We start from the raw sequence: 27317 nt of genomic DNA, 5'->3' as shown, positions 1-27317 counted from the left end.
AATGGGAGAAATTGTATCATTGATGTGGAGACAGTGGCCACAGTCGTTGCTGAGGGCAGGGAGAGAAGAGATGTGATGTGGGGGCATTTTCAGGATGCTGGATATTATATATCCTTTCATAACCCACTGAATGTACTGGGGGAGAGTGTAAACTACAATGTAAACCATTATCCATGTGGTGCAGCAGTGCTCCAAAATGTATTCACCAAATAAATGAATGTGCCACAATGATGAAAGAAGTTGTTGATGTCGGAGGAGTGGGGTGTGTGGGGTGGTGAGTGTATGGGAATGTCTTAAATTTTTTAATGTAAACTTTTTTGTGATCTATTTATATTTAAAAAATGGAATTAAAAAATGATGGTGTGGGGGGGTTGGGAGTGGGGTATATGGGAACGTCTTATGTTTTTTAATGTAACATTTTGTGTCATCTATTAACTTTAAAAAAGGTAATTAAAATCAAATAAAATAAATAAAGTAACATTGGACTATAAAAATGACAATTAAAAATATAATAAAATAAACAAAAAGAAGAAGACAAAATGCAAACATAGAAAAGAATTTAAAAGTTTAAAAAGAAATGTAATAGAAATTATTGGGATGACAGGCACAATGATGGAGATTAAAAATAAACTAGAGGTATACAACAACAGATTTGAACACGCAGAAGAAATGATCAGTGAATTAGAAGAAAGGGCAATTGAAATCATAAAGTCAGAGAATAGGTAGAGGAAAGAGTACAAAAAAGTAAGCAGTGTCCCTAGGATTTGAGTGACAACGTGAAGCCCCAACATACATCATTGGTGTCCCAGAGGAGAAGAAAAGGGAAAAGGGGCAGAAAGAATATTTAAGAAAATGATGGCTGAAAACTTCCCAACTCTTACGAAAGACATAAATATACATATCCAAGAAGCTTAATGTACTCCAAAGAGAATAAACCCCTATAGACCTTCTCCAAGGCACATACTAATTAGAATGTCAAATGTCAAAGATAAAGAGTGAATTCTGAAAGCCGCAAGAGAAAAGTGATTCATTGCACACAAGGGATCCTCAGTAAGACTAAGGGTTGACTTCTCATCAGAAACCATGGAGGCATGAAGACAGATCCTTGGCTCCCACTAAAAATAAACAAACAGGAAAAAAACAACTCTTTTTGGGGAGTGGATGTAGCTCAGTGCTTGAGTGCCTGCTTCCCATGTACAAGGTTCTGGATTCATTCCCTGGTATCTCCTTAATAAAAAAAAGAGGGGGAGTTTAAAATATTAATAAATAAGCAGAAATTAAAGGAGTTCATCAACAAATTACTTGATTACAGGAATTACTGAAAGGAGTTCTACAGTCTGAAAGGAAAAGACAGGATAGAGTGGCTTTGAGCATTGTGAATAATATGAAGTTTTTCCATAAAGGTAACTAAAAGGGTAAATGTAAACCCCAATATTACTGTTTCCTCAATTTACAACTTTACTCTATAATTCCTGTAAAAGCCAGAATATAGCTGAACAAGGAAACAGCATGATTCTTGGCAATGGATATGCAAAACATAAAGAAATAATGTGGGATGAAAACAACATAAAGAGGGAAACAGGGACACAGGAGCAGAGAATGTGTATGCTATTGAAGCTAAGTTGGTATCTTTTCAAATTAGTAACTTATATGTATCTTGCATAATACAAACCCAAGGGTTAACCACAAAGATAGCATGTTTAAAATATACAGAAACAAAAATGAGAAAAAAATCAATCAGAAGCATCACAAAAGAACCACTACACAGAAAAAAGAGGTTATAATAAAGGAAAAGAACGATAAAAAGATATGACATATAAAAAGCAAAGGACAAAATGGCTGAAGGAAATGCTGCCTTTACCATAATAACACTGAATGTTAATGGAATAAGACAAGGATGCCCACTGTCACCAATGTTATTTGACATTTTGGTGCAAGTTCTAGCCAGATCAGATAGACAATAAAAAGAAGCAAAGGCATCCATATTGGAAAGGAAATGTAAAATATTCATTATTTGCAGATGACATGATCCGATATATAGAAAACCCTGAAAAAATCTAAAAAAATGCTAATAGAGCTAATAAATGAATTCAGAAAAGTGATGGGGTCCAAACTCAATGTGAAAAAATCAGCAATGTTTCTTTATCTTGGTAATGAGCAATCTGAGAAAGAAATAGAGAAAAACATTTCTGTTCACAATAGCAATGAAAAGAATCAAATATCTAGGAATAAATTTAACCAGGGTTGTAAAAGACTTATATGAGGAAAACTACAAAACATTGCTGCAAGAAATCATTTTCAATAGAAATGAAAGGAAAGTCCATGTTCCTGGATTGAAAGACTTAATATTATTAAGTTGTCAATAAGACCCAAAACAATTTATAGGTTCAATACAATCCAAATTTTTAAAAAATCCCAACAACTTTCTTTGCAGAAATGGAAAAGTCAATCATCAAATTTATTTCAAAGGGTCAGAGGACCTAAATAGCTAATGCCATTTGATAAAGAAAAATGAAGTTGGGGGACTCACACTTCCCAATCTTAAAACTTATTACAAAGCCACAGTAATGAAAACAGCATGGTGGTGGCTCAGGGAAAGACATATAGATCAATGGAATAGAAATGAGAATTCAGAAATAGACCTTAACATTTATGGCCAATTGATTTTTGACATGGCTGCAAGTCTACTCAATTGGGAAATAATAATCTCTTCAACAAATTGTGCAGGTAAAATTGGAAATACATATACAAAAGATTGAAGAAGCACCCCTGTCTTAACTCATTCACAAAAATCAACTCAAAATGGATTAAAGACATAAATATGAGAACCAGAATTATCACACTCCAGGAAAAAAATATAGGGAAGTATTGTCAAGACCTTGTTAGTCAGTGGTTTCTTAACCTTTACACCAAAAACACAAACAAAAGAAAAAATAGATTCTTTTGATAAGGACCTCATCAAAATTAAACACTTTTGTACCTCAAAGGACTTTATACTTTGAGGTAAAGTAAAACTACAACCTACAAAATGGGAGAAAATATTTGGAAACCACATATCCAATAAGGATTTATACAGCCTGACTATATAAAGCAATCCTACAGCATAGCAATAAAAAAACAAGTAACCAAATTTAAGAATGGGCTCAAGACTTGAACAGAAATTTCTCCAAAGAGGATATAAAAATGACTAAAAAGCACATGAAAAGATGCTCAGCATCATTAGCCATCTGGAAAATACAAATCAAAACCACAATGAGATACCATTTCACACACACTAGAATGACTACTATTAAGAAACAAAATTACAAGTTTTGGAGAAGATGTGGAGAAATAGGAACACTCATTCATTGCAGGTGGGTATGGAAAAGAGTGCAGCCACTGTGTGATACTGTTTGGCAAGCTCCTCAGAAAGCTATGTTAAAAGTACCATATGACCCAGCAAGCCCTCTATTAGGTATACACTCAAAAGAATTGAAAGCCAGGACTTGAACAGATTCATGCAACCTATGTTCACAGAGCCATTATTCACATTTGTCAAAAGTTGGAAGCAACTCAAGTGTCCATCAACCAATGAACACACAAGCAAAAAGTGATACACGCATTCAGTGGAATATTATTCAGTATTAAAAAGTAAAGAAGTTCTGGTTTATGCAATAACAAGACTAAACCTTGAAGACATTATATTGAGTGAACTAAGCCTTACACAAGTGGACAAATGTATTATCTCACTGATATGAAATAGTTAGAATATGCAAACTCCTAGAGGTAGAACCTGGAATATTGGTTGCCAGGGTTTGAGTTGGTGGTAGGGAATGGGAAGCTAATACTTAATTTGTATGGAATTTCTATTGGGTTCACATAAAGTTTTGGAAATGGATGGTGGTGATGGTAGCACAACATTTGTGAGTGTAATTACAGCACTAAATATATACATGAATGTGGTTAAAAGGGGAAATTTTAGGTTATGTATGTTACTATATTAAAAAATAAAAGCTAAAACAGGATTGTCCAACACTGTGAATCCTTTTGTAAACAATGGACTATACGTAATAGAGCAATTCTAATATTTTTCATCAGTTGTAACAAAGGTATTACATTAATGCAAAGTGTTAATACTACTGGGGTGGATTAAAGAGGGATGCTGAATTTTTTTATTTTTCTTTACACCCACAACTTTTCTAATTAAAAAAAACTTAAAAAAAAAAGACCAATAAGGATCTCACAGAAGAATTCTACCTGACCTTCCAAGAAGACTTGGCTCCAATTCTGCTCAAATGCTTACAAAAAAAATCAAAGAGGAGGGAATATACCCTAATTCTAAGAGGCCAACATCACCCTAATACCAAAGCCAGATAAAGATACCACAAGAAAAGAAAACTACAGACCTGTATCTCTTATGTATATAGATGCAAAACTCCTCAACAAAACACTATCAGATTGAATCCAACAGCATATTAAAAGAATTATATACCATGATCAAGTAGGATTTATCTATTTTGTTAAGCAACATTGGTTTAACTTAAGAAAATCAATGAATGTAATGCACCACATTAATACAATGAAGGACAAACTACATGATCATCACAATTGATACAGAAAAGGCATTTGACAATCTCCAGCATATCTTTATGAAAAAAAACATTTATAACACTAGGAATAGAAGGAAAGTTCTTACAATGATAAAAGGCATAAAGGAAAGCCCACAGCTAACATCAGCTTAATGGTGAAAGACTGAAAGCTTTTCCTTTAAAATCAGAAACAACAAGGATGTTCACTCTCACCATTGTTTTTCATATAATTCTGGACATTCTAGCCAGGGTAATTAGGCAAGAAAAATAAATAAAAGGCATCCATATTTGAAGGGAAAATGTATAACTTTCCCTATTTGAAGATGATATCATCTTATATACTGAAAATTCTGGAAAATCTACAACAAAGCTCCTATAGCTAATAAATTTATTCATCAAAATGGCAGGGTACAAGATCAACACATAAAAATCAGTAGCGTTCATACACACAAGCAAGGAAAAATCATAAAAAGAAATTTTAAAAAATTCCACTCACAGTAGCAAATGAAAGAATCAGATATCTAGGAATAAATCTAAATAAAGATGTAAAGGATTCACACATAGAAAACTACAAAACATTGCTAAAATAAATTTAAAAAGACCTAAATAAATGGAAGGATGTTCCATGTTTATGAATTGGAGGACTAAAGATTGTTAAGATGTGAAACCTACCCAAAGCAATTTAAAGATCCAACATAATTCCAATTAAAAATCCAATAACCTTCTTTTAGAAATGGAAAAGCCAATCATCAAATTATTTGGGAGTGTAAGAGGCTCTGAATAGTTAAAGCCATCCTAATAGAGAAAAAAGGCTGTCAGGGCATGGGATGGGGATAGGAAATGGGAAGTTAAGGCTTAAAGTGTACAGGGTTCCTATTTGAAATGAGGGAAATGTTTTGGTAATGGGTGATGGTGACGGTAGCACAAGATTGTGAACATCATTAGCACTTTTCATGTGTTTTTTAGCCATTTTTATACCCTCTTTGGAGAAATTTCTGTTCTAGTCTTGGCTCATTCTTAAATTTTGTTATCTTTCTATTGCTATGTTGTAGGATTGCTTTATATATTCTGGATTTAAACACTATTGGAAATGTGTTTTCAAAACATTTTCTCCCATTTTGTAGGTTGTAGTTTTTACTTTACTTCAAAGTATAAAGTCCTTTGAGGCACAAAAGTGTTTAATTTTGATTGCCTAGCACAAGGTCCTAAAAATGTTACCCTACATTTTCAGTTATTAGGGTCTTCAATGCCAGTATTTCTCTTTGGTTCCTTTCTTAAAATTATATCTCTTTATCGAGAGCCTCATATTATTCATTCATCATTTTGCTGATATCCTATTGTTCTTTCTCCATGCTTTCTTTTACCTCCTTTAGCTTATTAAGGATCTTGTTTTTAACTGTTTTATGGTATGTCCAGAGTCTGATCTTCATTGATGGTTTCTGGGTTTTTATTGTGTTCCTTTGGATGGGCCAGCATTTCCTGTTTCTTTGTCTTGTAATCGTTTGTTGCACACTGAACATATTAATATTTTAGTGTTAACACTGGGATTTTGTCCCTGAGCTGTCTGTTTGCTAAGTTTTTATCCAGCTAATGATATGACAGATTTCCTTGCATGCCAGGCACCAAGAAAAGCAAACAACAGAGCACAAAAAACACTTTTCTCAGTTTTTTCAAAAATAGCTCTCTGTTGGCTGGTGCTTTCCTTCAGAGTTGAGTCTTCCTATCTAGAAGATTAGCCAGAGATGGAAGTGAAGCACATGGTCTTCTCCATCTTTTCTGAACTTATGTCTTGTCCTGGACCTGTGCATGCTTATGGGCAAAGGAAATCCTGTTTAGTGTATTGCAAATGCTTTCTCTACTCCCCCTGAAATAGGCTCACACTGCCTCCCCACCCCAGGGTGCTCTATGGTATTTCTTAAAGCTAATAGTCCTTTGTGCCCAGCCACTTTGACTTAATTATTTCTTACATTGCTTTAGGTATCTGTTAGCTGCTGTTGTTCACTAGTTTCTTTTTCCTGCAGGACATGTTCTGGAAGGGAGCCTGAGATGAGTTTCTTGGTTTAATTTTACAGGTTTCCACCCTATAGATTGATACCAACATACAGGCACCCCAGTGTGCACATAAGGGTTACTCTGCTCCCTCATGAACAGAGCTAGAGACCTAAAAGTTGAGCCCAGGATGACTCTACACCATGCTGGAGAGGGGCCACCATGGACAAAATGAGCTTCTCCTGCCATTTCTAAAGCTGCGTAGTCTTGATTTGACACTCATCTAGTTATTACAACTCTTCAAATGTTTTCTGGAGTTTTGAGGAAGATAGCTATGCCAGTTTTTGCTAGGAGTTCAAAGATTCTGTGAGGGAACAATACCATTGAACATCTTACACTGCCATCTTGCTCAACAGAAAGTCTCAATCTTACCATTCCTCGATGGCTTTTCTTGATTTGATATTCATCCTATTGTTGCAGTCTTTTTACTGTTTCCTGTAACTTTGAGAATGTTTCTACCAGTTCTTGTTGGTTATTCTCAGCTTTTCTGCAAGGCCAAAGCCCTGGAATGTCTCACTTTACCATTTTGATGGGGGTCAGTGAATATTTTTGGTAAATGCTGACTTAGAGCTTTGATACTTTCACCGTTACTTACAAGACTTCAGATTGATCTGGGTAGGTAACAATTTTGGAGCCAACAATTTAGCGAAATTTGGAAATCCCAGACACATGTGGATAAATACGGTACATAAGTCAGATGCATTTCAAATCTTTGATCTTCAGTGCATTTCCTGCAGTGTGCAGAAGGCATTGCTATACCTGTCAGAAGAAATTTATCAGGATCTAATTAAGTAGATATTTTTCTGCTTAGAGCCACTGCCAAAATAGTTCATGAAAATTAGGATCCCTCATTGTGATGTTGGCTGTACTTCCATGACTGCTTGTAAGAAATTACCTATTTGCAAATGTTCAGCCTCTGTAATTCAGCCTTGCCACGAGGAAAGCATTCACACATTTACAGGAAATGTGATTCTTTCCTCTTTGTTTTGCTGAAGAAAATTACCACGTGTATTCAAATGGTGTAAGGGCTTTTCAAGGGAGACTTCATCACTGCAGCAGGCTTCTTGTTCAGAGACAAGGTGGATGAGGAGTTCAAGCAGGACTCATAGCCCTTTCAGGAGTTTCAGGTCATAGGTAAAAGGAGGCTTGAGAAAGGCTTGAAAAAGGGTTATTCCTAGGCCACTACATCCCAAATGCAGAGCTGGCTGGGGCAGGCCTGAAGCAAGCATAGTGGATGGTGTTGCTTGCTATCTCACCACTTTCCTTGTTATATGTGCCCATGGAGAGGGAAATGTAGGAATTTCAGGCTATAATGTAAAAAATGGCTTTAATTTCACTTAATCTAAACCTAATCAAGAAAACTCTGTTTTAGCACTTGAGTTGAGTCAGTCAGTTCAGAAGGTACTGTTAGCTCTTCTCATTCACCCAGTTTCTTTCCCTTGGCTGAACAAATGTTGACTATGAACCAGTTCTTCATCTGTAAAAGAATTCCCGAGTTTGTGAGTTTCTCTCAACTGCATATGCTTAATTAGGTGTTCCCATATTTCTTTTCCAGAAGTGTACAGTTTCCCTTTGTAGATGTTACTGCACTCCTTACTTCAACACATATAACTGCTTAGTTCAGTGGTTCTCAACTTGGGGTGACTTTGCAATGTCTGGAGATATTTGGCAATGTCTGGAGACACATTTTTGTTGGGAAGTGCTATTGGCATCCAATGAGTAGAGGCCACTGATGTTGCCAAACATTTCACAATGCACAGGACAGCCCCACATAACAAAGAATGGTTGAGTCCAAATACCAATAGCGCAGCGCTTGAGAAACTCTCATCTAGTTAGAAGTCATACTGTCATATTTTTCCAAGTTTTGTGTTGCAGTTAGCTGTTAATCACTCTATGCTATTCACAGTTGTATGTGATTGGACTTCACTAATTTAGTGGTTTTGATACTGATTTCCTCAGCTTGCCAAAATATGTAACCTGTTTAAGTGTATAAGCTTAAATACAAACTTTAAATCTCTCCAGTCTACACCAGAAGCTATATCATTTTAATGTATCAAATATTTCTCTGTGTTTTCTGATGCCATTCCAAATCTCAGCCTTTTACAATATCTAATTTTAAAAAGTTCCAAAATAGGGGCAAATGATCAAACATAGAAAGTGGAACTGACTCAAGGGAGAAGTTTACTTTTAATTTTAAGCTTTTGATAAGAAAGATTCTATAAATTCCAACCTTAATTATAAATACACTGATTTCTTATTCCTAGCCACACCTCTACAGAAGGTCCTTTAATGGCCCACCATGTTGGCTATTTCCAGTCTGGAGTTTTAACTTGACTGACCTGGGGTGTTCCCAAAGAGATGGCATTCCAATCATCTGCATATTCAATCCACAAAGTTTATCAATCCATACTCTATTTGCTATGACACGTACTTATAATTTGGTCAAATATTAGAGAATGACAGTAAGAAATTTCTGCTATCCGATGCTTATCAAAAACCCTGTTGATATAAATGAACATCTGGGGAACTATTTCTACCTAGACCCGTCCAGTAGTTTACCAAAGTATGGTTTTCCAACTAGTAGCAGATGGGGTATGTATGAACATGTTGTTTCCCAGGATTCACTCTAAATTGACTTTACTAACTTTACTAGTGCTAAGATTCAGACACTTGCATTTTAAATCAGCTTTCTGGTTATTCTCATAAACACTGACATTTTTAAAAGCCTAACAGTAGAAGTTCAAAATTTTATAAAGTCAGATACCAGAAAGTTGTGTATTTGAGTCATATTATTTTGGCATGTAGAAGAAATAGCTTCCTGAACTCTAACTGATGTTATACCATTATTTTATATCTAGAACCAATGTAAGGAACAGTCTTATGAAACCACTATAATATTTGCTGTGGAGAGTTTGTGGACATTTCCCCCTCCCTAACTCTCTGTTAGCTACGTGAAGCTCCATGTAAAATTTTTTATTTTTAGAACTCAGTCCCGGCAAGGCTTTATTTCCATGAGATGTGGTTATCTTTTTTTTTTTTTTAATCATGAAATGATAATGAAGTCACTGATAAATGTTTTACTTCTCACATTGACTGCCCTGAAGCTAAGCTATATACGAGGCTGAGCAATATCAGCTATATAAATTATTTTTTGTCTTCTTTCTTTCCACCCTGAACTTGATCATCTTTGCTAATATAGAGCTTCTACAGTTTTCTTCAGAGCAGAGCCTGAACAGGGATTCTGATGCATGTGATATTGGGGAAAGTACATTCAGGAGAAAGGGAAGGAGAGGACCAGAATGTGGCAGAGGAAGTTGCTAAGCCAGGGAGTGGCCTGGCTGATCCCCAGCCTGATCCCACCGGGAGCTGTGCAGGTGCACAAGAGTGAGTGCCACCTTGACGCAAAGACGTCTGCCTTTTGTTACCCCCATGTCAGCCATTGGCTGAGGGGTGCCAGTATCGGGGTGGGGGTAGATAACCCCAGCAAGGCGACTTCTGTTTGGAAGAGGGCAGTTCTTCAGAGAAGGGGTCAGTGTGACCTGTTAGCATCCATACTCACAGCAACTGGGGACAGGGCCACCAGCCCCCATAAAGATCCAGCTCAGGTCCCAACAGGGTACACTAGACTTGCCATGTATGTTTTCATTTATATTTTTCTATTTTAACACATGAATTTCAAGAAGAGAAGATATTCTGGGAATATAGGATATTCCAACCTATACATATCATTCAAAATTGGTTTACTATTTAGAATAAAATACACCTAAACAACCTATATCATCCAATATTGTATTAACATTTAGGAGTTTTTATTCAACAATATTGACTAAGGCAACTTCGAGTTTTCATTACAAATGTGAAATACTCCTAATGCCAGAGATTGCCACATTTTTCCTCTATCTGGGGTGGCTCACTTAAGCTCATTTGAGTATTCTGATCATTGAGGGTTTCCATTTTGGTGACTTCACAGGCACCTTAAATTCTAAAACATCAGTTTCAACCTAGATCCTACCTTCTCCACCTTCCCCTCACCTCCATGTCCCTAATCCTAACTAAAGGTACCAGCATCCACCCAGTGTCTGTCACATGGCTCAGTCACAAATCCTTCTCTGCAGAATTCCTCACTTCCTTCCATATAGCTCATTTCTCCTCAGCACCTGGCATCTGTTCCACTCTACTACCAGAGTGACAGTTCTAAAAGTACAGATATCACTCCCTATTTAAAGTTTGAAATGACTTTCCACTGCCAAATCCAAATTCTCATAAAACCAAAACAATTCCTACTGCAGATTGTGGCCAAAATCATAAATGTGATGTTAGGCAACGGCAAGCCTCATAGGCTAATTGCCCTCTCTTCACCAGACTTGGTACACAGCCAGTGCATTATAGAATTTTCTGGAAGAAGTTTCCATTCAGGACTCAACCCCCACCATGCCCCCATGACCCCCACCCTCCTCCAGCAGCCATGCTTATAAGAATGTTTGCATTCCTGGACCAGGCACCTCCATTCAGAGGTCTGTCTACTGAAGGCCTCAGTTTAGCACTTCTCAGGCATCTCTGTTGAGACCTACTTGGGGGGAGGGGGTGGTGCTGAGGCATGTTTCTCCACTCACTCATCACTTTCTCACTCCTCGCCCTTCCCCTCTCTCTTCCCCCAGGTCCTTAGAAAGGCAGAATCCTTAGGTTTAAGGTTCTTCAGCATCTATGCTATATGCCAACTATCGTCCAGGCCATTCCATGGGGCATGCATTCACTTAAACCTCAGGACAATCATAAGAATTGGAACTCTCCCTTTCCCCATTTTACATATGAAGAAAACGAGGCACAGAGATGTTGAAACACAAAAAGTTTACCCAAGATCACACAGTTAGGATGGGCAGGGCAGAGGTGTGAATTCAGGTCAGCTGACTCCACACTGTGTTCTTGACCATTTTGCAATAAAACTGAGTACTCCCTGCCCAATCCACACAAAACAACTTAAAAGTACCTAAGGATGGCATGTTTTCACTCATCGTTGTCTCTTAAATTCAATGAAATTCTACAGTTCCTCCAAGATCCAATTCAGGCATAAGTTCTTCTATAAAGTCTTTTGCAACCCAAGTTGATAGTCTTTCCTTCCTCAGGGTACTCATTGTACTTGTAGTACTCTGCATACATCTTTGTACTATTTATCATATTTTAGTTTAGTTCTTTGCTTTCATTTTTGTCTTTTCCTTGGCTTCCATCTTCTAGAGAACATGTATTTATTTATCGTAGTACCTCCGGTGATTGTCACATAAACGTCTCTTACTGTTGATTGGGTAAACCATGAGCAGGATGATATTTTGTTTGCATATACAATGTAATCATTGAAGAAATTCATACACTTGGATTCTGCTTGGTAATACATGTATAAACTCTGAATTGCTGCACTAACTGAATGAGAAATGAGCTAGGTTAGTTTGATGTCTTGACAGAAACTTGATGCTGGATATTCCAAATCTTGAAGAACTTGAGCAATGAAAAAATTTGAATCTGAGTCAGACATTGCCACTTAGTGATGCACATTAAAAAAAAAAAAAAGTCCAGAAATATACAGTCTAATATCAAAAATATTTAAAAGTCTAAAGTGTTTTTAAACAAAGTAGGATATGAAAGTCATCTACAAACTACTGTTTATTAATTGCAAGGTACAAAAATGGGCACCCTCTACAAAAAAGTCAGGTGTCAACTGAAGGAAAACTATTGTTTATTCTATGAGTTAATTTCAAAATTATACCACGTAAGTGACTAAAATTCTCTACCAGATGTAGTTCAAAATGTGCCACATGATGAATTTATACCGAGAATACTTATAAAAAAGCTGAATTTTATTTGGCAGTGATACTAAAGGTATATATAGCTTTCTGTTGATGAAAGGCATTCATTTATCAGTGTTAGCAAAAATGGTTTAATTTCTAAACAAATTATCCAGATTAAATTATGATTGAAAAGCTTGATAGTATTTATTGTGAATCAAATCTGGAAATGAAAATAGAAAACCTTTGCTTATAAGGATAAGAGTGCACAATGATACATAAACTCATGTCCCTCTAGTTGAAAAACTGGTTTTGATTTATATACACAGTAAGTAATTAGTACTGTCTTGATAGTTAATTAACAGGAGAAATAACTGCTCTTTGTATCTCATTTACTACTACACAGTAGATGAGTACTAGCAAATGTTTGCGGAGCTGAGAAAAATCTGGGATACTTATTCACAAAAATACTTCAGATGGTTACAACAATTAAATCCCCATTTTAATCTTTGTTAATTCATCCTATATTTATTGAGCACCTACTATATGTACTTTGCTAGGCTCTAGGAATAAAATAATGAGCTAAAAACAAAATAAATTACTTTCTAGTGGAAAAGACATATTAATCAAATAAGAATCGTGATGAACAGAATATCTAATCATAAACTGAAAGGAAGGAACAAGGTCTTTTAGGGCATATTGTAAAGGCACCTGATCTGTTGTCAGGGAAGGCTTACCAGCGAAAGCATTACCCAGAGAAGGCTGGTTTCTGAAGGATGAGTAGGAGTCTGTTATGTGAAAAAAAAAAAATTGAGAAGCAAGACGAGAGTAAGCATTCCAGACAAAGGGAGGAGTATCAGCAAAGTCTTGTGATATAAAGGAGAAAGCCAGTGGGCTGAAATACAAAGAGGTAGAGGGTGATACAGGATGAGTCTGGAGAGGATGGAATAAGGTAGACCAAAAAAAGCCTTGTAAGCTATTTGAAGGATCCTGGTCTTATTCCTAAAGAGAAAGAGAGAGAGACAATTAATAGATTTAAACTGGAGAATGACAAGATCAGATGTGCATATTGAAAAGACCAATCTACTATCAGTGAGAAGAGCAAATAGTAGTAAATAGAAGGGTTGATGGTGATGGTGGTGGCTTGGATTAAGGTAACGGCTGAGCACAAATTCAAAATATATTTAGGATTCAAGTCAACAGGTCTTGATGATGGAGTGGATTTCGAGTTGAGGGAGAGAAGATAACTTCATGGATGATTTGTCTAACCAGATAGATGATGATACCATTCACTAAAATAGGAGACAGCAGGAGAAGTTTGAGGGAAGATTATAAAAGAGTGTTTTTGGATATGATGAGGTGCCTTGGATAATTAGAGATGTCCAATGGCAGTTAGCTAGATGGATCTGTATCTAGGAGAAAAATCCGAGTCTAAGAGTGCAAAAACAAAAACACCAGAATAAAGGTTAGGAGGAGAGTTTTTGGTAAATGTACAGAAATACTTGGGAAGGGAACACAAGAAAAAAAATTTTGTAAACTGAGACAAGCACAACATAGTGAAAGTATTTATAAGGCTAGTACTAGAAAAATAATGATTTATAAATATTAGAACTAGTAAAGCTGAGGTTTAATGAGTCAATACCAAATTATATACATATATATATGTTATGAAATGATATCTACTGGTTCTTGGAACTTATCCCAGTCTTTTAGAAAGGGGTGGTTGATATATAGGTGGGGATGTTATTGCATGTGAAAAAAACCTGTACAAACCTTTGAATTGGGTAGGATTGAAGGAATCACCTGGAGGATATAAAGCTTCCCCCTTATTAAGTTACCCCTAAAAGTTTCCATCAAAAGTAACACTTTACTCCATGCCCCCTTGGAAATGAACACAGGAGGATGTGCGAGGCCAGAAGTTCCTCATGACATTTGAGTAAACTCATGCTGTAGCAAAAGTCATGTAATAATGAGCCATAATTTTAATGGGGTTGCGAGAATTCAAATGGAGATATTTCACTTTATACAAAAGCAATTTTATTCTCATACTTTAATAAGGAACTTGAACCACAAATAAATCATGATTTTACTAGAACAGCAAGCATTTAAAAAAAAAAACAAAATAAAAGATGATCTAAATCTCCAGTTCTTTAAACAGCTACCTGAAATCTTCAGAATGTCTAATTCTTTTCCTTTTTTTAAAATTTGTATTCTACCTAAAACTTCTCTTAGACTCGTTGAACTTCTAGCTTCAAGAATCAAAGCAGTCTACTGATTTTTGACATAGAGATAGGTGGCATTTGTTCTTTCTTCTATATCACATGTTCCCTAGAATTTGAGAAAGAAACAGCCCAACACGCTGTTTCCTCATTGTTTGAAAGCCAAGTTGCAAATTATTCAACTCTTCTCGGCTTCAAAAGTTTCACTTTTTTCCTGCACTGCAAGAATGAAATATTACAGCAAAAAAAGGTGCATGACATGAACTCTGTGGCAAATACATAGATCTTTGTAAATAATTGAAAGAACTCCAGAAGAATCACTCTTACACTTAGCAATTGTAAGGTGATAGAGAACATCTGCTAGAATCCATGTCTAAGAATCCACATCAGGGAGTTCCTGATCCTTGCTGGTTTTATTACTTAATTTTTTTCTCAATATCTTTTGGGACAAAACCACTCTTAAACTGGTCCAATGGAAAAATAAACTCACTAGAAATTTCTAGACTATATAAAAAATCTTTATCAAAGTTCTCTCCACAAGAAATAAACCATATAAAATTTGAGAGAACAAAGGGTTGCCATGTGACATAACACACTTTTTCTTAGCTTTCCCCAACCCTAAGGATGCTCTTGAGATATTCCCAAGTTTTAGGATACTTCCAGAGCACTGAGGTGCTTAGGAATAGATAAATTATGTAAGATACAAATAAGGCATGGAGTCCAAATATTTGAAGCATGGTGTCTATAAATTTGGTTTCCAACTCCCTTCTTTAGGTTTCAATACAATTGGGATGCTTGATTTGGTTTTTCTTACAAAACCATTTAGGTGTCCAAGCTCAGCATCCAGTCTACTTCAATGTCAAGACAAGGTCTAACAATGATAAATAATCAGACGTCAATATATCATAATTGAGTAGAAAGTCTTGTACTTCTGTGCTATTTTTAAAATCATACTTCAAAATAAAACTTCAGGATATCTACTTTTGATTAGTTGCTACCAGTAAGAACACTCTGCATATATTTAAAGGGCGGTGAGAGTGTATTAAAAGTATACTTATAATACATTAAAAGTATTTTAATGAAGGAGCCACCAAAAAACTCAAGATGAAAAGTGACATCTGTGAATTCTATCTAGCCAGAGTCAGACATAGATTCTCAGCAGCAAGCAGGAGACTTCAGAAAATGCTGACTTTAATTACAAACTTTATTTGTCAATACAATTCACAGTTTATACATGGTGCATTCCACCATATGAACTTTCAGAACAGTTATTGAGGAAATGGGTGTAACTTTCTTTCTAAAAGAGCCTGACTTTCTGAAAATTTGGTTAGACTTCTTTAAGTTTATAAAAGTACCTTCCACAAGTTAACTGAATATTTACATTTCTAGTTTAAATTTAAATTTTGGAAAATAAGCATCTATTAGTTGTGTGTTCTTTTTTAAGATTCTGGGTTGATTTTTTAAGACGCTAATCTGAATACCACTTATTCAGATACAAAAAAAAAAAAAGAAATCAGTTTTGCAATTATATTTAGGGAAATCATTTTCTTTCTGTATTTTAAAAATGATATATACAAGGTGCAACAGCTCTAAGTAGGAAAATAAGGAAAAGGTAGCAATCCATTGGGTGCCTTTACTGAATTTCTTCTGAATCTTGGAAACATCCAAAGAATTACAGGATACAAAATGAAACTAAGGAGGAGTCTCAGCCTTTCCTAGCTAAAATAATAATAATAATAATAATAATAATAATAATAATAAACACTCTCAAGATTTAAATTGTGCTATAACAACTTTTTCTCTAATGCTAGAGATGGATTAAGCCTCCAACCCACATTTTTTTCATGTGCAAAGTCACAGTGACCCGAGTTTCAACTTCTGCTCTGACACTCAGTCACAACCCCAGAGGGACGACCACGGGAGGCTGTGACTGTGCCCTGCACTGAGGGCTGCCCGCTTCCCCTTATGTGGCAATGTCCCCCAGGGGAGAAAATTCGCATGAAGCCTCCCATACATCAAAAAGCAACTCCGTGCTGGCAGTAAAACGGTTATTAGCAAATGCTCATAAGGCAGTTTTGCTCTCTTTTCTTTTCATCAGAATGGTAAGTCACACCAACTGCTTTAACTGCCTGCAGTGGTATCCATTTTTAGCAGTATTCTGTCACTGGATTTCCTCATATATAGGGACTTTTTTCTTCCACTTTTACCAAAATGTACAGTGAATTAATGGTAAATTTCAAATACTGCCAGGAAAAAAAGGGACTGTTTGGGAGCAGCCAATTTCTCCAGCCTGGTAATCATGACACTGTATATATGGACCCTTGGTACCCGAGTCAAGGACATACTCAGGAGGGCCATCATTGCACCTCCATTCTCTGCAGTGCCTTTAAATGCTAGAATTTCTGAGGGTTGCTTCAATGACCATCTAATTTGGCATCTATTCCTTCTTTGGGCATCCTCACTTCAGTCATTTTACACATTGTTTCCAGCAAGGTATAGTACTCAAGCGGAGGTACTGGGAGAAAGGACGGCAGAGGTGAGCCGAGGGATGGGGCAGGGATGGAGAAAGAACATTGTTAGCTAGAGAGGTTCTGTTTCTTCATGAGATAAGGCACTGACAGAAATTTCTTAGGTAAAAGGCTGCATAAGAATTTCTTGCCATTTACAAAAAGAAATGTTGTCATCCATAATTGGTCCATATCTAGGCTCAGTTAGGTAGACCTGAAAAGTTAAGGACTGATCCCTCAAAGCTACAGTATTACCAGAAAACAATTAGAATTCATTCGGAGGCCTTATGGCATATTAGGAAAAGAGGGAGGAAAACAGTCTGGGCACAAAAAGGCATCAGACATTGCTTGTTCTCCACTTGTCCAAGACAGTGGGCCATTTCAACAAGCATCATCAAAAAGACAGTGCTGGCTCAGAATTCCAAATTATCTGGATGGCAGATGACCATGACGGATGGACCTATTTTTTTTTTTCCCCTTTTGAGCTCATGCACAATTTAAAAAATGCTACCAGCAACAGTCATAAAGAGCATAGAGAAGTCCTCACCTATGGCTATGCCTAAAGCTCTTCAAAGGGAGAGCTATTTAATGTTCTCAATCACAGCAATCTCTTTGCCAGCACAGTGTGGTGTCAACCCATTCAGATAAATACTTTCAGTCTTCAGTAAGGGAGGCAAGACATCCCTCTCGCTGGTCAGGTGGTTGACAGACAGGGTCCTCCTACAAGGAGTCAGCTCCTGGTTGTGGTTGCCCGCCAGTTCTGCCGACAGCTTCCGCTTTATGGAGGTGGCACGCTGGAATTTGTCATAAATCTCCACACTCAGCCGCCTCCTGGTTTCTTTGAACTCAGCTGTAACGTTGGCTGTCCACTCAGCAGCGTGAGCTCTGAACTCTCCTACCTGGAGCACACATGCCAAGAAAAGATAAAAAGACACAGACATGAAATAAACAATGCGTGTGTGTTCTGTTCATTTTATTTTGGGGCTTAAGAGGAAGATGGCAGCCTTTTGTGGTTTGAGAGGCAAGTTATGCAGAGCAAGTTTCCATTTGATATAGAGATGGCTCTAAAATTAATGTGTGAACTCCGAACTCTATAAGTCTGGGGCGTGGATGTGGCTCAGGTCATTGGGTCCCATGAGCCAGGTGGGATGTCCTGGGCTCGGTTCCCTGGTACCTCCTGGAGAGGGCGAGCAAACAATGAGTAGACAGAGGAGAGAACCATTGGGGCAATGATTAAAAAATGTAAATAAACAAATCTTTAAAAAACAAACAGAAACTCTGCAATCAAATTATATTTCTGGGCATTGGTTGCATTCGCTGTTTGTACAGGAATCCTGTCACTGAACTTTCGATGCTGTAAAAAATCAATCTCTAACTTAACTTTTAAAAAATCTTTTAGTTTTCTTTTGCCATCTGTATGTAACTTCAATTAGTATTTGGAGGTAGGAAAAGGCAACAACACATAGAAGCTGTAAGGCAGAGTAAAAGAGCCTGATATGTGGATGCAGGTGACCTCAGCTGCCTGTGTTTGTAGCAAAGTTTTCTCGGGATGTGAACATACGTTTTAGAGACCAGAAATAGTAAGTGCAGGAACTTTCTATCCAACCCCATGTCTGTCACTTAGGAATTCTCTGCTTCCTAAATAAGCAACAAAATATTTTGTTTCTGTTTTCAGGGAAAGCAAAGAAGTAACTGGAAAGTCCATTCTGAAGCCAGACGGGGAATGATTAATTCCAGGGCATCATTCTTCAGTGAATGTCCGCAGGAATGAATGAAGCTTGGAGCTGCCCTGTCCTCAGCTGTAAAACAGGCACCATCGCAGGACCCACCTAACTGGATGGCTGGGCTAACGTACTTCAGAAATTGCAAGATGTCATGTATTTATTCTGTAATTAATTCCCTTTTGGGGGTTAAGGAAAAATATTTGCTGAGTCCCAAGCAGATGCATAACAAAGCATCTGTTGCATGACCCTGAACCCATCAGACCTTTTCTCCAGCCTCTTTGAAAACTGTATCTGCTCTTTTTGACCTAAACAGAACAATGATCCATCCCACAGGAAATTTTACTATCCAACCAGAACTTAATATCTAGAATCCCTCATAATGTGGAACAAACTCCCCAGTCTCCCTCTATTGCCAATACTTTTGCTTTCAGCTCAAGGAGACCCACTCTTATTTTATTATCCTAATGAGAAATAATTGCTTATATGAGGGTCTGGCTCTGAAAAATGCAAAAATTGGAAAAATAGGAACTTTGTGGTACATATAATTGGCAAGATCAAAAATTCATTAACAACTAAGGCACCCTGGAGGGAATTTGTAGGTAAAGGGGTGCTACATTTATAGCAATTTAGCCTGGAAATAGTAACTGCTCCTGTAAGGGACACTGTTTAACTAAGACATTTAAGAGATTATTAAATAGTTAATTCTGGCTTTTCGGGGAATCTCAGGTTAGAAAAGCACTGGCAGATCAGCAGTAACATATACTGAATCACTAAGATTTGACTACCTACAAATTCCATGAACACTTTAATTAGAGAAACCTTCCCACAGTTTATATTATTATTTTTTTACCTTTCTGTGTATCTGTTTAGACTAAGGATTCCTGAGAGCAGTCCATACTTTTTTTATTATTATTATAATTGCTACCATTTTTTTCTTTATTAGAGAAGTTGTGGGTTTACAGAGTCCATACTTTATTCATCGGTACATCTAAAACATCTACTGGAGTCTGGCACAGGGACAGCACTCAGTAGAAACTTGTTCAATTTAATTAAAAAGTGAACAGTGTCTGTAATGTTTTTTTTTTTTATTGACTTTGTAATAATATTACATTAAAAATATATATGTGAGGTCCCATTCAACCCCACCCCCCCACCCCACCTCTCCCCCCCCCCCAGCAACACTCATTCCCATCATCATGACACATCCATTGGATTTGGTAAGTACATCTTTGGGCACCTCTGCACCTCATAGTCAATGGTCCACTGTAATGTTTTTTAATAAGAGTTTTTATATAAAAAAAATTGAGATTCACAAGTTTCTTCACCAGTGTCAGTTTAATATTAAAGATGTAATTGCAGCATGTTTAAAAATTATGCTCAAATACAAAAAAAAAGAAAACCTGATTAATATTTATGACCTTCAACAAAATATTTTCCAGCATGTCACTAAATTTTACTAGTTTACATTACAAGCAGATCATCCTGAACAGGGTGGAATTTTCAGACTGTAAAAATAATAATCATTAATAAAAACTAAAAATTCCATGTGACCTTCATTCCCACCCTAATAATTTCATGAAGAAGGAATTCTATTTGACAGTTCATAATTTTCTAAAATTAAAAAGAAGAGCCTTTAATATACTTTTTTTAAAGCTCATTTTGAGTTTTTCCTAATAAGAATAGTAGGGTGAATATAATGAAGGAAACATAAAGAACCTACATTTTTGTGTAAGTAAGTGTCTTTGAAGAAAAATTTAGATAGTATGTTCCATTTCTTCTGGCATACAAGTGGCTATACAAAAATAATCACTTGCCTGGAAGATGCCCATTGGCTCAAACTCCTAAATCATGCCTTACTTAATTCTTGGGGCACTGTCAGAACTCATGGATCTAAAATTAGATCTATTCCATTAGTTTTATTGTGGTTTTCAGTCTCTTGTCTCATAACCAATCCTCCCTGAAACAGAAAGGTCACAAGACCTGCCCACCCTTTCCCGTGCTAATTTCCCTTATTATTTTAGTCTTTAAAAAAGTCTCCTTATTGGGAAGCAGATGTAGCTTGAGTGGTTGAGTACCTGCTTTGCATGTACGACATCCTGGGTTCAATCTCCTTATCCAAAGTTCAAATGTTAATCTATTTACTTGCTACTTCTCTATCTTCTCCAAATAGAATGTAAGCTCTTTGAGTATCCTCAGCACCTAGCATAGTTACTGGTATGTAGCAGACTTGAAATATATACCTGTTAGATGAATAAACCTATCATTGAAAATACATGATTTCTGTACTCTCATGCCTCAATGATGACACTTGGCTATTTTATGGCACATATACCTCCAATTGTTTTACTTCTCTTTATGAAGTTTATGAATACTAACCTTCCTTCCTTCCTGCTCCATTATAATCATTGATAATTTTACAAACGTGATGTTCAATTAGACTTTTGCAAAATGCCTTTTTCACTCAATCAATTTTAGCCATGTTTCTATGTTAGTACCCATTATTCTACCTCATGGTTTATATTAGCTGATTAGCATTTCACCAGATGGATGGATAAAGCAAAATGTAATCATTTCCCTATTGATGGACAATTGGGAAGGTTCACTTTTTTCCTACTAGGAAGTAATATTTTGGTGAATAATCTTGTACCTACATCTTTGCTAGTTTATAGTAGCATTACTAGAAGTGAAAACACTGGGTCAAAAGACATGAACAGGGAAGTGGATGTGGCTCAACTGATAGTGTCCGCCTACCATATAGGAGGTCCAGGGTTCAAATCCAGAGCCTCCTGGCCCTTGTGGTGAACTGGCCCACATGCAGTGCTGCCGCATGCAAGGAGTGCCATGCCACACAGTGTGCCCCCCCATGTAGGGGAGCCCTACATGCAAGGAGTGCAGCCCACAAGGAGAGCCACCCCATATGAAAAAGCACAACCCACCTAGGAGTGGCGCTGCACACATGCAGAGCTGACGCAGCAAGATGACACAACAAAAAGAGACACAGATTCCCAGGGCCACTGAGAATGCAAGCAGACACAGAAGAACGCACAGCAAATGCACACAAGAGAGTAGACTATGGGAGGGAGGGGGACAGAAATAAATAAAACATAAATCTTTAAAAAAAAAAGATGAATATTTCCAGCTTTTGTAGACATTGAACTTTCTCTTTAATCCTTTTCTTTTCAGACTCAGGGTCCAGGAGCCCCACTGCTCCTTCTTTGTACAGACTCCATCTTTTCATGGCAAAGAAGCATCTGATTATTGGAACATCAGGAGAAAGTTTATTTTGTTTTGTTTTTTAAATCATCCTGCTACTGCAATTTGAAACTTAAGTGGTCGTGATAAATGGTTAGACCAGGACTCAAAACCTCCCTTGAACTCAATCTGAATTTTTTCAAGAAGCACAATCCAGAAAGTCACCATGATCCCTCAGGTTGACTAATAACACACACAAAATGCTTTCTGTAGAGCCAAGAGCTTCTACACATGAGTGGTTCCTACTATTCAGGAAGAGGCCAAATGCGAGAATTCTGTCCAGAATATCGTCCTAGAGCTTCTCTGGAATATATCCTACTCCTACTAAATTGGACATGCCTTACACATTTGGATCACTGCTATTTGCTCCTATAGCACCCAGTACATCCCCAGAATTACTCTCTTCACAATTTATTTTACTAGTTAAATTTCTATCCTGGCTTCATGATAGTAGAGGAATTATACCTGCCATATCCTATTCATTAATCCCAGCACAAAGAAGAGTGTACGCAGTGGGTATTCAATAAAAATTTGTTGAACAAATGGTGAATGAATGAATGCCAGACCAAACAATCAGGTTTTAGACACATGCTCCAGTAAAAAGATCTGTTTCTTGACTGACTTTTTGGGGGGATAATCCTCATCCTCTCAGCAGGATGGTGCAGTGAGTGTAAAACATTGACTCACAGCCAGGTCAATTCATAGTGGAGGTCCAAAAAATATTTCCTTAAACGCTGTAGTCCTTATAGAGCCTTCTTCCTTTTCCAGGATGTCCATGACAGTGCTATATCTCATCTTCAAAGTAAAGAACCTCATGCCTGTTGTAAATCTGATTTAAATATGGTTTCCATTTCTTTCCCTTTTCCTTCCCATATTCTCCCACTTACCAGTCCCCCAACCCTGATGATTAAAAGCCCTTTCATCCTCGCATTTTGCAGGACTAGGCTCACCCAGACTTTGGGCTTTCCCATCCTTTATGGTATTCAATCTTTAAAGTCAGAGAAACCTTAACACCTTCACTATAGAAGAATCACAACATCTTCACTAGCAACTGAGAACACTTACTAAGCATCTGATAGTTTTTCAGGGTAGTAAAGCCCCCTGGCCAATATTTGTCTCCCCAGTAATGGTTCCAAACTCTACAGTCATTGGTTCCTCTAAAGTATCTAGAATAATATCAAGAAGCCCTTAAAATGAGAGCATCATAACTTAAAAACAAATGCTTGCTGTATTCCAACTTTTCAGGGCAATTGTGCTAAATCACATGAGATTTGAAGGATGGTCAGGAAGGATGAAAGTTCAGTTGTTTAGAATCTTGCAGTTAATGAATTTACGGTCAGCTCATTTCCAACCATAAGGAGCATATATCACTTCACTGACTCCAGTTAACTAACTACATGGCAGATTCCTTGAGGGTAAGGATTACCGCCCTATTTCTTAAGATGCTCATCCTTCCTTCCCACCCACTCTACACTGCAGCATCTCAGACAGTGCTGTGAATATAGTAATTTAATGAAATAAATTTAGTCTCCCCAACTAGATGGTAAGCTTAATGAGAGAAGCTATGCATTCTATTTATTTCTTCTTCTCCTGAAAGTATCCAGCATGGTAATTTGAATAAACTAGACCCCTGCATACTTTCTGAGTGACTAGTGAGAAATCTGTGACTGATGATCAACATAGCCTTCTTCCTGTACAAACACACTCAGGAGTTCTCACATGAAACTGCTACTTCATACGTTCTGTACCAGTATGTGTTGGTACAGCCTAAAGAGAAAGCAACACATAAAAGCAATTTTAATAATCACTGAAATATTTGCATCTTTTGATAAAAATCAATAAATTATAGAAATTTATTATTGGCAATAACTTCCACCAAAGGGAAAAAGTAAGCATGCAGAAAATATTCTTTGAGCCCAATTTTAATGGAATAATATTGAGATCACTCAATGTCATATAAGAAGTGAAGGTTTAGGTAAATTAGCTATAGAGACTATTTTCTATTATGATTATTCTGTTATGAAAAGTTAAAAATTTTTTAAAGTCATAGCTATATTTGTATTGCAACTATATGAATAACAGATACATATAGACAAGTGTATTGGAATTATGTAACAACAGAAACTGGATTTCATCACCTATTGAGTATCTACCATGTAGCAGACTGAGCATATATACCTCAATGTTTAGAAGGTAGTTAAATAGTAAAAGCTGCTAGCTGCATAGAAATTCATAAAAATAATGTGAAGCCTATTTTGCATTCCAACTTCAGAGGTTACTTTGACTATAATTTCTAACAATCATGAATTCATTTTCTAAAGTATTGACATTTCATTGTTATCACTGAATTGTACTGTTTAAAAGAAGAATTCAAATTATTCTCTTCGCCAGCCATGTTTAACCAAAAAAAAAAAAAAAAGAAAAAAGGGATTACTTAAATGGCACATTATCTTGGCAAACTAGTACATCATGTTTTTCTCTGGTTTTCAGGAAAGTATATGAAATATTCATAAGGTCTCCTTAATCTAAACTGCTTTTTTTAGTTAGCTATTTCGCCTCTTCTTAATACCACACACATTAAAATTATTGTGTGAAAATTAATTACAGTAGTTTTAATAAAAACAAGGTTGAGAAAAATTATAACACCAATATGAATGCGCTCATTTTAAATAATATCTTTCTTCTAAAAATTTCAATATATTTTATATAATGTTAGCTGCCTCAATAATGAGGTTAAGTATGGCTCCACAACCAAGCATTCACTTGTGGAGTAAGCTCAACTTCTTATTTTTGTCATGTAGGAGGAGTGATTGAATAATCTTGAAATTCTCCCAACTGGTGTAGTATTGGGGTTACTTTAACAATCCATTTTATGGAGTTCCTCCCACTCTACAACATTTTTTGGAGAGGAAAATCTTACAAAATATCATTTCCCTATTGTAAAGATGGGGACATTGAAATACATGCAACAATATAAAATAATTTATATACCTTTAATAAAATTCCACACATTGTTATAGAATTGAGTTGTATATTTGTAGAATTGTCAGTACCATATGGAAACTCTATAAATGCCCCTCTTTTATGATGAGGTAGGTAGCAAGAGGATGATCATCTGTTTCTGTTTATATACTTAAAGGTGTATAGGTCTGCAAAAAAAATACTAAATCAAAAATAGTAAGTAAATGAGCAGGTCGACTGGAATATTAAAGGCTTTTTCCACAAAATACATTCATTATATACTTGAATAAAATTAAAACATCAAATCAAGCAGAGGTTCCGGGAAGGTGGCATCAGAGAAGGCAAGCAGGTCTCAACTCTCTCACAAAAACAACAGAGAAAGGGCCAAAAGCTGTCCAAGGGACCTGCTCTGGGGATCAGCAGACCAGGACAGTGCTACACAACTCCCATGAGGGTGAGGGACAGAGAAACAAAGACCCCAAAACAACGAACATGAGTTACCAAACCTCCACAGCAGCCAGGAAGGGCTCCCCTCCCCCCACCCCCAAGATACTGAACTGGGGTAAAACCCCTGGCTCACTGCAGCCTAGAAAGAGGGAACAAATGACTTCCTCCCTGTCAACTGATACAAGAGAAAAGGGAGAAGGGGCTAGGTGACTTCTTTTCAGTGAATTTGGCCGGCAGACCCTGCTTTGAATCCTCAGTTCTGGCCAGACCAAAACATAGGGAAGAGGAGAGTAAAAGAAAGACCTCCCTGAAAAGGTGCATTGATGTGTGCCATCTGCTGTCCAGTTTGGAAACTACACAGGGAAAAACTGCTTTCAGAGGTCTTTCTTCACCCCAACTCCTGAGAGAAAATCTGCGCCCCCATTAGGTCCCTGGCATAATTTTAATAACTTAAGCTGGGCGATTTTAAATATGTGGAATAAGTTGAATCAAGTATCAAAGATGAGCCATGAAAAATAAACAACAGGCAAGAGAATTTTCAGAGTAAATTCATCAACATATTCATTCAGTTGCCTAAACATCAGCAAAAAATTACAAGTCAAATAAGGAAACAAGAAAAGATGACCCAGCCAAGGAACAAACCAAATATCCTGACGAGATACAGTATTTAAGACAATCAATGATGATCACACAATTCTCCTAAATCAATTCAAAGAATTGAAAGAAAACATGACTAAAGAGATAAAGGATATTAAGAAGATACTGAATGAGCAAAAAACAATTTGAAAGCCTGCAAAGAAAAATAACAGACCTTATGGAAATGAAAGACATGATGGATGAGGTTAAAAATACATTAGAGGGTAGTGGAGGTGGCTCAAGCGATTAGGTGCTTCCCTCCCACATGGGAGGTCCTGGGTTGAGTTCCCAGTGCCTCCTAAAAAGAAGATGAGGACACTACAAACAGACACAGAGCAGACAGTGAGCACAAACAATGGGTGGGGCAGGGGGCAGAGAAATAAATAAAATAAATCTTTTTAAAAAATACATTAGAGGCACATAAGAGTAGATTTGAATTACGTGAAGATAGAATTAGGGATTTCAAAGACAGAACATCTGAACTGGAAAAGACAGGATAACAGAAAGAAAAGAAAATGGAAAAATGGAACAGGGTCTGGGGAACTGAATGACAACACAAAATGCACAAACATAATGCATTATTGGTGTCCCAGAAGAAGAAGGGAATGGAAAAGGGGCAGAAAGAATATTTGAGGAAATAATGACAGAAAACTTCCCAACCCTTATCAAACACATAAATACCAATATCTAAGAAGGACACCTGAAACAGAATAAATCTGAATAGACCTACTCCAAGATAGCTACTATTCAGAATGAAAAATATCATAAATAAAGAGAGGATAATGAAAGCAGCAGGAGGAAAGCAAAGCATCGCAAACAAGGGAAACTCAAAAAGATTAAGCACCGACCTTTCATCAGAAAGCATGGAGGGGAGAAGAAAGTGGTACGATGTATTTAAGGTCCTGAAAGAGAAAAGCTAACAGCCAAGAAATCTGTATCCAGCAAAGCTGTCCTACAAAAATGAGGGTGAGTTCAAAATCTTCACAGAGAAACAAAAACTGATAGAATATGTTACCAAAAGTCCAGAATTACAAGAGATACTAAAGGGAGGGCTGTGGCCTGAAAGAACAAGACAAGGCCATGAGACTTGAAGAAGAGTATAGAAATTAACATTATTAAGAAGGGTATAAATTAAAGCATAAAAAAGACAGACAATAGTAAATGACAACAGAAAGCC

The 27317-nt window shown here is 36.8% G+C and overlaps 1 protein-coding gene across 1 annotated transcript in view; it reads right to left on the bottom strand.

The window, feature by feature from the left end:
- Positions 1–16696: 16696 nt before the first annotated feature.
- KCNK2 (potassium two pore domain channel subfamily K member 2) overlaps positions 16697–27317 on the bottom strand; it is a 126925-nt gene continuing 116304 nt past the window's right edge. The window contains exon 7 of the mRNA XM_058275219.1: positions 16697–18019. Within this exon, the coding sequence (XP_058131202.1) occupies positions 17702–18019 (318 nt within the window). The 3' untranslated portion in view covers positions 16697–17701. The remainder of the gene's footprint in view (positions 18020–27317) is intronic.

Source organism: Dasypus novemcinctus, chromosome 13 (genome assembly GCF_030445035.2).
Source record: "Dasypus novemcinctus isolate mDasNov1 chromosome 13, mDasNov1.1.hap2, whole genome shotgun sequence".
NCBI classification, from domain to species: Eukaryota; Metazoa; Chordata; class Mammalia; order Cingulata; family Dasypodidae; genus Dasypus; species Dasypus novemcinctus.
This window is presented reverse-complemented; position numbering and strand designations above follow the sequence as displayed.